This window comes from Strix uralensis, chromosome 15 (assembly GCF_047716275.1).
Source record: "Strix uralensis isolate ZFMK-TIS-50842 chromosome 15, bStrUra1, whole genome shotgun sequence".
Taxonomy (NCBI): Eukaryota; Metazoa; Chordata; class Aves; order Strigiformes; family Strigidae; genus Strix; species Strix uralensis.
Genome location: NC_133986.1, coordinates 8,455,663 through 8,468,110, shown reverse-complemented (window position 1 = coordinate 8,468,110; position 12,448 = coordinate 8,455,663). Strand labels below are relative to the sequence as shown.

At 38.0% G+C, this 12,448-nt stretch overlaps 1 protein-coding gene across 2 annotated transcripts in view; it reads left to right on the top strand.

The window, feature by feature from the left end:
* Window positions 1–11,967, top strand: part of PRMT3 (protein arginine methyltransferase 3) — a 62,492-nt gene extending 50,525 nt beyond the window's left edge. Inside the window, exons 14-17 of one of the 2 annotated variants that reach the window (XM_074884830.1) lie at window positions 1,048–1,098; window positions 1,299–1,386; window positions 11,288–11,404; window positions 11,778–11,967. In XM_074884830.1, the coding sequence (XP_074740931.1) occupies window positions 1,048–1,098; window positions 1,299–1,386; window positions 11,288–11,397 (249 nt within the window). In that variant the 3' untranslated portion in view covers window positions 11,398–11,404; window positions 11,778–11,967. Of the gene's footprint in view, window positions 1–1,047; window positions 1,099–1,298; window positions 1,387–11,287 lie in introns of both variants that reach the window. The other variant, XM_074884829.1, reaches the window with a different exon arrangement.
* Window positions 11,968–12,448: the final 481 nt, after the last annotated feature.

Sequence of the window (12,448 nt, the reverse complement as noted above, 5' to 3'; positions counted from 1 at the left end):
CTTCTTGCTGTCACAGGGATAGAGAGTCCCCAGGTGTTGTAGATGGAGTTACTCAAAAGCTCTGTGCTGGGTCATTTCTTCAGGCTGACATGTAACAGAAAAGCATAACTGCCTTGGGCCCACACTCCGATTTGCTTTAGCCTTTTTGTAGGAGACAGAAAGCAAATGAAGGTGATCATGGACAGGATTTCAGAGGTGAAACTGTGGAGTGGATGGCATTTTATTAGCATCTTCCAGTTCTTCATCTGAATTCTTGGAATTTCTGGGACTCTCACAAGGTTTTTTTGTCAGAAAAGCAGGCCAGTATTAAAGGACTGTGTAACTAATAGTGTCGGTATACTGTTTTGCGCACAGACTTTTTGTATTTCTTTTCCTTTTCAAGCTGCAAGAAAAGTCTCACTAATGAATTATGCACTGAAGAGGCTTTTTTTGCAGTTAGAAGTGGGATGGCAGGAGGGACAGGAGAAGGGTTCCAAGGAATCCTATGGAGAGTTGTTAATAGAAACTATTAACTGCTGGAAAGGCCAGCATGAAGCATTTGTGAATCTTTCTCCTTATCTGTGTGTGTAGTAGAGGAAGAAAAATATTCCCTGCCTGGTTATGCTCTACCTCTGTTCACAAGGAGCTTTTGTGGAAAATAGTGTTAAGCTATGCAAAGAGTGAACACGTCGTTCAGGATCCCCCCTCGTACTGTGTGTGTATCTAGTGAGAGTCATGGGAGGAGACAAGGACTGAATTTTATGCTTGTGGATTTGCACATCTGAAAGACTGTTTTCTCCTATGTAATTCTAGTTGTAGTTAGGGTGTGTGGGTTATTTTGGAAACTCAGATTAAAATTTGATATGTAATAAAATGCAGTTACAGTGGGCTGAATATTCTCAAGTAGGACAAAGGTGTGATGACAGCTTATTTTTTGACTTGGGATTTCTAGCATGCTTGAAAGCATAAATATAAGCTTGTTCCTCTTAGTAAAGGCTTCAAAAGGAGTAGAAATCCCAATAAATGTCTATATATAACTAATGATAGACTTTCCTCTTTTTTTAATAGGCAGTTGCTGGTTATTTTGATATATTTTTTGAGAAGAACTGTCACAACAAGGTGAGTATTTCACATGCATTTTTAAAATGTCTTTGAGAGATGAGGGTGTTTATGTATTTTATTCTGCCTCAAGATGTTTGGCAGTCAGTCCGTTTTGTTGTAGCAAACACTTCATGTGCATGTGTGTTTAGTAATTGATTGATGTGGTGTGATATCAAAAATGTTGTTCTTAATCAAACTCTTGAACTCTTCCATTGCAGGTCTTGTTTTCAACTGGTCCCCAGTGTACCAAAACACACTGGAAACAGACAGTTTTTCTCCTGGAGAAACCAATTCCTGTAGAAGCAGGTATATTTAAATTCTGTTGTGGTGCAGCACTGATTGTGTTACGCTGCAGTTGTCATGAAATTTAAATCTAAAATACTTATAAAAAGATGTGTTTAAAAGAACTAGTAAATAAATCTTTCAGCTGCTGTTAAAGAATTTTTTTGTCTCAGCAAAGCACTGGGACGTATCTGTCTAGACAAAATTCATGTTAAAAATACATATAAATGTCTGCATAGCTATGTTGTAAGTGAGTGTCTGTCTTAGACTTGCATAGCTCCATACTGTAATTTTGATGAGTGTCACATCCCGCTTCTTGTCCCTCACAATGAGAAAACTGTATCAAAGCATTTCTGAGGCAGAAAAATGTAAGACCAGAACACTGCTATTAACTTTCTCTTAATTTTAAGATTACTATTGTTCTTAAGTATCATATTTGTCAAGTGATTGCATAGAATTTTTTATAGTGCTCCTGAACTATGCTGTATTTGTTAAATGAATTGTGAATATATGCATGGGTGTGTTGTACCTGGCACTGTGGGGTTACTCTGTAAATTGAAAACAGTTTCAGATAATTTGCAGCCATGAACTTGATCCATTGAAGTATGGAAAATGTTACTTTGATACACTGTAAATTTTTATAAAATGGATAAGTACTGTAATATGTTTGACCTTGAATTTGATGCAAGTAAAAAGGTTTTTGTTGTTATCAGGGATAACCCAAATTCAGGTGATAGATTGATGAAGTAAGATATTGAAGACTGAAGTGATGCTTGTTAGTGGTTTTAATTAGTTCAGTTGGGTAAGTCTTGAAAACATATTTCTGTGCAAGTAGTCAAATATTCCTTGCTTTATAGACACAGAAATGTGTGTATTGGCTGTCACAGGATAGTCATGCAAGAGGATGGGCACACAACAGGTCAGGAATTACAAGTCTTGCCCTCTTATTCCTGTAGAACTGCACTTTCTTTCAGACGCTCCTAGTCTTTTTATAATCAACGGAAATTTTTATGCTCTTGTATTTTCATCCACTTAACCACTAGATATTTACTCACCACTGTTGAACTCTTACCCGGTGGTGAATTAGTCATCTTTGAGGGCCATTTTTCTTTACAGACCTAGCGGGACCAAGGGAAAAACGTCAGAATGGGGCTCATTTCTGCTGGTTGGTTAATAAACTCATGGTAGTACATGGCCCCAACCTGAACAGTTTATAAATAGATTGGGCATATTGAGGGAAAGCACACAAAAACTTATGTGGATGCTGAAAAAAAACCTGAGATCAAGAGGCTTAGAGTTGTTATAGAAAAGTATTGATGTGGGTGGAATATTGTGTCTCTAACAGACCTAATTATGAATGTACAATTGTGAAAGTAGCATCTGACCTCAATTAAACTGCTTTTACAGTTGCCTCTTCCAGCTATCAGCCGTGACAACTTTTTACCAGGAGCTTCTTTCCTAAAGGCACTGTGGCCTATGTTATCTGACAAATCATTTCTCTCTTTCATTTTTGACTTTATATTGTTAAACAATTTTTATTTGCATATTCTTAGGTCCTTTCACTTCTTGGGGTTGACATACACACTGGTGCATTTGTACTTGGCTTGTGTTCTGTTCAGGTTCTCTTTCTAGACAAGGCTGGATAAGGTCTCCTTGCAGCAACTCATTAAATTTCAATGTCATAGAGTGTGAAGGGAATTTTTTAAGTGCAATGACATTTGTTAGAATATGCACATTATTTAATATTACATAGATCATTTGACATTTACCAAATGTGTGAAATGACTAGGAGGTGTGCCTGGCTCTAGAATTCTAGGCTAGGTGCGGTGACTTTCTGAAGACAACTGCAGAAACAGTGTGCTTTGAAGCAGTGAACACAACCTAGTCGACCTTCAAGATCACTTTTGCCATAACTCCTTCCTTTCTCTGTATTAGCTCATATTTCTTAAAATTACTCCCATACCAAATCTTGTGACAATTGTGTTTCTCTTTTCTTTTTACCCGTCTCCTTCTCTTTGTAATTAATTGTTTCCCTCTCCCATCCTTTTACTCATTCTGTTTCTGTATCTTATATAAATTTACCACTTTAATCTAGGATTCTCTACCAGTTATTTCTAGTGTTAGAGAAGGTTCTGAGAAATATTCTTGATGTAATTTCCATTTCCTTTGTAATCCTATGTTTATTTTTTGTGGGATATTTGTTCACGGATGACATAAGCCCAACAGGGCAGATGGTGTTTACTGATACTTACATAGGAAAGTTTCTTAATTTAGGTGATGTTTTTGAAAATAACATTCGCTCTGACTTTGACCCTTCTCCTTCATTGTTTCAAAAATCTTTTTCCTCAACACATGTTACTATAAGTACAGATTTCCCTATCTTCCTTTTTTCATATTTTTTTACTTTGTAAAAATAGTGACTTAGGAATTCATCTTGATAATTTGTGGTTAACCATATTCTTTGATTTCTTCAGTCTTTCATTTTCCATTTCACCAGCTGAACAAACTGCTCAAACTTCTTTTGCAGTATATGTAAAGTTGCACTTCCAGCTGTTTCTCATCTGACATTTGGTAAGAAGCAGTGCTAATTCATTAACGGTTTACTATGCATTGTTTGTGCCTGACATGTTGACCTGACTTCCACTGCAAGTGTACTTTGCTTTTGGGGAAACTTTTTGTCTTCAAATGGACTTTTCTCAATGCAAGTTTACTGAAGAAAAAAGTGACTCCATTAGATTCAATACATTTGCATCATTTCAAGGCTTCAGCCTTTTATCTATCCCTGTGTTTACCAATATTCATCAATCCTCTGTATGAATTCTTAAAATAAGAAATAAATAGCAATGGAAGATAAAGAAGACCCACTTGTGACTAAATGTGTTCACAGAACCATTTAGGTTGGAAAAGACCTTTAAGATTGAGCCCAGCCATAACTGAACACTGCCAGGGCCCACTGAACCACATCCCTGAGTGCCACATCTACATGTCTTTGAAATACCTCCAGGGATGGTGACCCAACCACTTCCCTGGGCAGCCTGTTCCAATGCCTGATAACCCTTTCGGTGAAGAAATCTTTCCTAATATCCAGTCTAAACCTTCCCTGGCACAACTTGAAGCTGTCTCCTCTTGTCCTATCACTTCTTACCTGGGAGAAGAGACCGACACCCACCTCACTACAACCTCCTTTCAGGTAGTTGTAGAGGGCGATGAGGTCTCCCCTGAGCCTCCTTTTCTCCAGGCTAAACAACCCCAGTTCCCTCAGCCGCTCCTCATAAGACTTGTGTTCTAGACCCTTCACCAGCTTTGTTGCTCTTCTTTGGACTGACTCTAGCACCTCAATGTCTTCCTTGTAGTGAGGGGCCCAAAACTGAACACAGTATTGAACACACCAGTGTTGAGTACAGAGGGACAGTCACTTCCCTAGTCCTGCTGGCCACGCTAGTTCCAATACAATCCAGGATGCTATTGGCTTTCTTGGCCACCTGGGCACACTGCTGGCTCACAGTCAGCCAGCTGTTGACGAGCACCCCCAGGTCCTCTTCTGTTGGGGCAGCTTCCAAGCCACTCTTCCTCAAGCCTGTAGAGTTGTGTGGTGGTGTTGTGACCCAAGTGCAAGACATGTCACTGAGCCTTGTTGAACCTCGTATAGTTGGCCTGGGCCCATGGATCCAGATCTCTCTGTAGAGCCTTCCTACCCTCACACAGATCAACACTCCTATCCAACTTGGTGTCATCTGCAACACTGAGTCAGGACAAGTTCTTTTCTATTTATTTTCCAATATTTACTAGGAAATTAATATTATTCGAGTCTTGCAATGATCTGACCACTGTGCTCATGGTGGCATTTGCTTTTAGTTTTTTTAATAGGTTGTGAAAGAAGAATTTGGTGGTATAAAATGCATTTAAAATGTTTTATTTTTTGAAAGCATCTTTTGGACAGGGCAGTGGGGTTTTTTTCCCCAGTAAAGAAATATGGTTCACTTGGATTTCTAATCCTGAGTGAAATAGTAAGGCTAACTTAAAATCTCTATTGGATGCTTTATGGCTTTTGGGGATATGCCTGAAGTGGTCATAAAGCACTTGATTGTATTTGGATTTGCTCTGTAGAAGAGGTTGAGTTTACAGATACTTGAACCTGTTGGGTATTTAACAGAAAAAGGCTCTTTTATGCCGTGGCAAAATTGTTTTGTTCTGCAGTGTGAACTAGCTAATTTTCTCAGCTGTTTGATGCCAGGTTATTTGTTGTAAAAATAGATCTATTTTCTCAGCCATAAAAAAGACAATGTTTTGATCTCTAATCTAACAATAACAGAATCAAGCCATCAGAAGCCAAAGAATGGGGCTTAGAACTAATCCTCCCTCCTTTGCCATTTCTGCCACAGCCTGTGGGGTGAAATGGGAGAGGTTTAATCTAGGTCCAAAGATTTGGAGAGTGAGGCCGTAAAAGTTACACCTAATTAATACTTCTGATTTACCACTGAATTTCAGCTTGATATCTAACTATGGTAGCCAGCTTTGTATATAGTTTTAATGGATAATTTCTATTGATTTGGTTTAGATATAGTGTGTGAGTGAGGGATAGTCTCTTACTACTCATGTATTCTGAAAAGCTAGTTTTCCTCCTCACAGACTGTGACGAGAGGATTGAAGGTGATGTACAATGAAGTAAAGCAAAATAGCATCAGCGCGTTGGATATGCTTTAACTGCTTAGCAAGCAGTAAAATGAAAGAAACTGAAGAAAGAAGCGAGATGATACTTTATTGCCAGAAAAAATGGGCTTTCTCGGACAAGAGTACTGTGTTGTAGACTCCCTACAGAGTCCAAGACTTCACTTTTAGTAGCCTGTTTCATAGCTTGAAAATATCTTTATTTTGAAAATTGAAATTGAGATGCCAGTGCAGTATCTCTTTCTTATTAATGGTCCAACCATAAGTCTCTTCCTTTTGTTGTTTGTTGAAATATTCCTGCTAAGTTTCATAAACAAAAAATTATACACTGAATATGGTTCTCATTTGGTTGTCTCAAGCATTTACTAAATAAATAAAATGCTTACAAAAATTATTTTAAAGGACCCACCGAATCTTTTCAGTAACAGTGCATTAAGTTAAAACCCAGATCTGTATGCAAGCAAATTCTATTAGCAATAAAACAGCATATTGTCAGCATCTTGTGTTCTTGATATTGCCTTGCAGTGGAAATAAAACCTTGATTTGTTTTTCTATGGTGCTATAAGGGGCTAGCACAGCAAAACTGAAGTAGAACTCACATAACTAAGCCCCTGTAAAATCCTTGATTATCTTTAGCTCCCCAGTCTCCATAATTGGATAGCTGTTTGTAAATGTACAAACTGAAAAATGTTAATTTGTCTACCTAGAGAGCTTTGTTAAAAGTAGGAAAACAACACTGGCACAATTAATCTGTCTGAATGTTTTGATCTTATACTGAAATACTTCAATATTGTGCGTCCCAGTTGGATAATTTGGTTCCTAATTGAGATTTTAGTGTCTGTTTTGCCTGTCTACAGCTGCAACATGGTGTCTATAGAATTCTGTCACTTGTTTTCTTACAAGTGATACCTCCAAATGCGATGCTTGCTTTTAAAAACTAGTAACTGTTAAAACTTGAATTTTGAGGTCACACTGAGTCTTCCATGTCTTATGCTGTATCTTTTGAAATCTGCAGTTTAAAATCATCCTGCTGACTTTTCAGAAATGTTTCTAAGTGTGTATTTCAGGCACTATATTGAGAGAATCTCTTCCCATGGCTGTTTTATCTCATTGAAAGATAATAGAAGTTCTGTATCTAGACAGGAAGACTTGGATGGCATTCTTGTGCTATTCTGTGTGCCCCCTTTGCAAGTGCTGCGACTGCAAGGGCATATGGCTCATAGAGCAACAACAATTTACTTTTTTCAGAATTTTGTCACACCTGCTGAGAAAGGAGGATTGGGACAAGGCTATACAGTTTAGGATCTGTACTACAAAATATAGTGAATTAAGACTAGTTCTTGGTGAAGGAGTTTGGCCACTGCAGCTATACATTTTGGAGGACCATGTGTCTGGCCTTTGCAGTGCCCTGTAGCTACTATTTCTGGTACCTGAGCTATTCACAGTTCCCTGTAGCTACTGTTCCTGGTACTGGAGCTATCTTGGGCATCTCAGTCACTTGCAGTATGTGCATGTTCCCTTGGGCAGCCATACAAGGCTGTATCACCTGTCTCAACTGGCTGGGTAGACTTCTTTGCAGCAGTCTAGTCCATAGTTTGTCTCAGGGAGTTGAAACATGCCAATTCGGTACAAAAAAATATTTGGAGAATATACTTAGAGCATGAAAGGAAAAGACAGAACCTCAACACAGTTTCGGAAGAGGTGGAACAGTGATGTAACAGAAAGGAGTTGGCGAACAGCTGGTTAGTTTATAAAAGTGGGCAGCTGATGGAGGAAGGGTGTCACAGATCAGATGGATAATGCCAAAAGAATCAGTGATACTGCTCGGTGCAGAAGCTGCTCTTTGGATCTCGTTGGGGTGGGGATTCAGTAAGAGAAGTGGACAAATGGGAAGGTGGCAGTCTGTGCATGGCTGGCTGCAGGTGCCTGTGGTTTAGGGAGATGAATGGGAGGATTAAGGGTAAGTTATCGAGGTTAAGGGAAATGCTCTTGGTCCCACTGCAAATTTATTTTATCTTTGTAGTTCTCGTTTGTTTTCAGAAGATAGATGGTATATGAAAACTACTTTCTAGCCAAAAGAGTAACTCTCTTGAGACTTGCTTTTCTTCAGTTGTGTGCTAGACCTCAGTGTTGCCTAAGATAGTGGGTCCAGTTAGTCTAAACTAGATAATGTTTAAATTGTCAGCCTCAAACGAGGAGAACCTTATCGTGAAGAGCAGTGGAAAGCTTACTGTTGTATAACTGTGAAGGCATGTATGACTGCCCCTTAGAAGCTTTGTAGTTCTTACAGTGTAGGGACTTTGTAAAGATGTTTCTCACCAACAGTTCGGTGGTTAAAGTGTCTTTAGTCCAAATCCACTGCAGTTTTCTAGCAGCATTCCTTGAAACAATTCCAGTGAGATCTTTCATAAGGTTCTTAAATTTTAATGTGGGGCAGAATAAGGAGTGCTTTGAGTACCATGTTGTTACTCGTCTCACTGTTAGCTTCATAAAGCTCTTGCACTGGAAGAAAAGAATGAAACCTGGAAGGTGGTGATTGCTGTCTACCTTCAGTAACTCTTCCAATCTTTTGCATAATCACAGGGGGAGGGGACACCAAGTTGCATTGAAAGGCAGGGTAGTCTTCACATTACAAGTTCATTGCCATGGATCATTTTGAGCTTTTAAGTAGATGTTATGGTTACATATGCAGGAGACTGCATGGAATCTTTGGGCTTGGTCAAGTCCTTTTAGATGAATCAAGTTACAGGCTGAAAAAATACGATTTGTTGGGCCTAAACACTCTGAGGGCTTACACAAGTGAAGGATGCAGTTGCTTGCAGTTTCACTGATGGTAAAAGTCAGAACTAAAATAAACTGTTTTGAATGTTCAGAGCACATGTATAGGGTGTACTGTAGAGTGTGGAATCAGATGTGTATTGTTTATCAGTATGGATCTAGGGATGCATTTTTTTTCCCCTGCTAGTAAGCTTGTGCAGCACTTCTGCTGAATTCTATTTTTTTTTTTATTTTTGGGGACAAATTTCAGGGCTCCCCAAGGGATAATAAAAATGCAGGAAGGGGTTTAATGAATTCAGTTTTGTCCTAATCAGACTGCAGTGGCACTGTGTGGTTTACTTGTATTCAGCTGAGCGTGATAAGAGCAAGGTGATGCAGCTGAGTCCCAGAGACAGCTTCCTCCAGGCAGCTCACAGGACAGCAGAATGGTGAAAAAACATCAGTCATTTTCTATCTACATGACATTGATTAATTGTTCAGAACTGCCTTTCTGTTACTTGGTTGCACTGCTGTTGTTTGCTTCAGCCCTCAGAAAGACTGTTTAAAAAGGCAGATTTAATGTGATTACTGCATAAGAAATAGCTGAGAAAAATGGAATGCTTTGTTTTTATTAACTGCCTTTACAAACAGAATCTGAGGGTTCTGTTCTAGGAAGTCAGCTATAATTTATGAAATTGTATTTAGATTCTTAACTTCATTTATTGTATTGCTTTGTATTAATGTTTTAAGTGGTAAGGTTGAAGTATGGATTCATTTAAATTGTGGAATTTTAGTTCTCAGAGGCTCTTTAGTCTTAATGTTTTGAAAATTGTTGTTTTAGGATGTTAAAATATATCAAATAATTCATTTTGCAGCAGTTCTGAAAATCTGTGTGTTCAAACCAGGTTAAACTTCCTAGCTGAAGAGAAGCTATAATCCCCTTTTTTCTTTACCCTGTCCTTCTACCTGGCAAATCTGTCTCTGTTTAAATAATCTGTGAAACCATTTTCTCAGTTCTTTGCAAATCACTTTGTGTTATGTCAGTCATTTGTGTCCTAATAATAAAGCTGCCCAGAAACTGAAGTGGAATCTCCAACTAACTGTTAAATTATGCAGAGAACACAAAATTACCAAAGAAAATGTATATTTTTCTGATCCTTTATACAAGTATTGGTACCATAGTCATTCTTTCTTTGATGTTTATACTTCAGCCTTTGACAAAATGTCCTGCATTTATGATTTATAATGTGGATCTTGTGCCAGTTTACTGTTTGTGGATGTAACTGAGAATTGTGCTAAATGGAGAATTCTAAAATTCTTCCTGAATTTGAAACCAGCTTAGTTTCTAAATTACTATTTGTTTTCATTTTTGCAATAAGAATATTAAAAACTTCAGCTTTTTAACAGAACATAAACAATAACTTTTTAAATCACAGTAAATACTGAACAGCTTGGAAATATTTTGAATCCAGTGAAATAGAAAAGTAGTAACAGTAGATGTGTCTGGTGTGAGGGATGAGGATGTACGGGGCAAGGGAGGCCTAATGGAAGAGTAGCAGAGAATGTAGTGCTGTAGATCAAGATCACACCCTCCTATGATGTGTTTAGTAGAATCATCTGCGTAGATGTAGTTCATGTGGTTTTAAAATGATGGTATGAAGTGGCTTAGCAATGGACTTCCTAAATATTTACGGCTATAACTTAAATTGCAGGTCTTATTAAGGACTGAAAATAAATTGATATAAAAACGTTACCTAATTAGAGCTTAAATGAAATGCAGTGCAAATCCAAACCGCATGGCATACGCAGTAGGAAGTGGAATAGGTTTTTGTGGTTACTTGGTTTTACTCAAAGTTGATAGTGGTGATGCATTTAAATTAGGGAGCTCAGCAAAGGAATAATGGAATATTAATTTTTGTGGACTAGCAGTTTTGCTTTTTTATACTGTTTTATTACTGCTAATAATTTGCTTACTTCATAGACAGAAATCTATGGTCAAGAATTTCAAGATGTTGTTTTATATCATTTCATGAAAAAACAAGTTGATATTTGAAGCTCGGGGTGGGTAGGGGCACTTACACATAGTACAGTGACACTTAGTACCTGTCCAGCTGAGACCTGTGTGGGCCTGGGAATACTAGGTAGTGATGTGCAGATCCAACTCAACCAGATACAAAGAGAGGTTAATGTATCCAAGGAATACAGTGTTTTTTCCACAGCCACAAGTAAAATTGGCTTGTCAGCTTTTTGGGTGGATAATCTGAGAAATAAAGCATCAGACAGAACTCAGCACCTCACCAGGCTTAACTGCAGTTAGACTTAGGTTTGTTGTCAAGACCATTGCTTAGAGCCTTGAGAACATAAAGGAAACCTTTGTAGAGTTGTTGAATTCTGACTGAGAACAGCTTCTCATGCAATGTAAGGGTATGTAATGCATCTTTGCTGTTACTGTGCATGATTCAGTAATGTAAGCGTAGTAATTTCTTTCTTACTTTTGCAGGAGAGGCCCTGAGAGGGAAGATAACAGTCCGCAAAAACAGAAAGGATCCACGGTCCCTCTTTATAACCCTTTCAGTGAAGGACGCGCAGCAGACCTACAGCCTTCAGTGAAAATTCTGTGCATATAACTTTGAGAAATGTTCTATTTAAATGTTAGATTTAACTGTTGATAACTCTTTCTAAATATCCAAAAATGGTAAACTCCTGGATTTTTGTATGTATATGCACACGCAAGAATATGAAAGGTTTACCTAGAACTGAGAGGGTACTATTAGGATGCTTTTGTACTGGGATATGGAGACTGATGACAAAATTAGATCCTGCTGTGTTTCACGTGATGTGGGGAAGTCAAGAAAGATGGGTTTTGGGTTACATGAGACTACTAGGTGAGAAAAATCAGATTAAAGTCTTGCTGTGAGGAACAGTAAATATGATCTCTCAATATTGTTTTATTTTCCAACTGGAAAAATCCTTGTACAATTCTTTTTTAGGAAAGAAGCATCTAAATCACGTTCCAGTGCACCTCAACAGTAGCTGGAAAATCCCAGTGGAAATAAGTTTGGAATTCCGACTGCAGGATTGCAGCAACAAAGACTTTATTTTTATTACACTTCTAGAATTAAAAAGTTGTAACTTTTCAGTTACATTTATCTAAATAAATGAACCGAGTATGTTATATAATGCGGTTGCCAGTTTCCCTGTTTTCTATGTAATTGGAAATTCTTCTATCTATCCAGTAATGGTTCATTTATTTGTAGCTGCAGTTTTTTCTGTACGAGCCTATTGGAGCGTAGGTGGATGGAAGTGTATATTTTAGCAGCTTTAGGAAAAATACTGTGAACAAATAGCAGCAGTTGCTGAATTGGTGGATTTGATTCGGGTGCTTACAGAAACTGAAAAATCAGGGATTGACCTGTGTGTCGTGATGTTTAAACACTTTAAACTGCAGTAGGGTTGGAACTGAGTGTAACACCATGCAGTTTACATGCTTGTATTGTACACGTATATTTGTGTTAAAAGCAATTTCAAAAATCATTGCAAGAAGCAAAGATTACAGTGTTTTGCTAGCGATCTCTGAGCTGCTGTTAAATGATGTTAGGGCCTTTTCTAAAGGACTAAGACAAGAAGGAAATTCTTTCCCTTGAAATCTGCTCCACAAAGT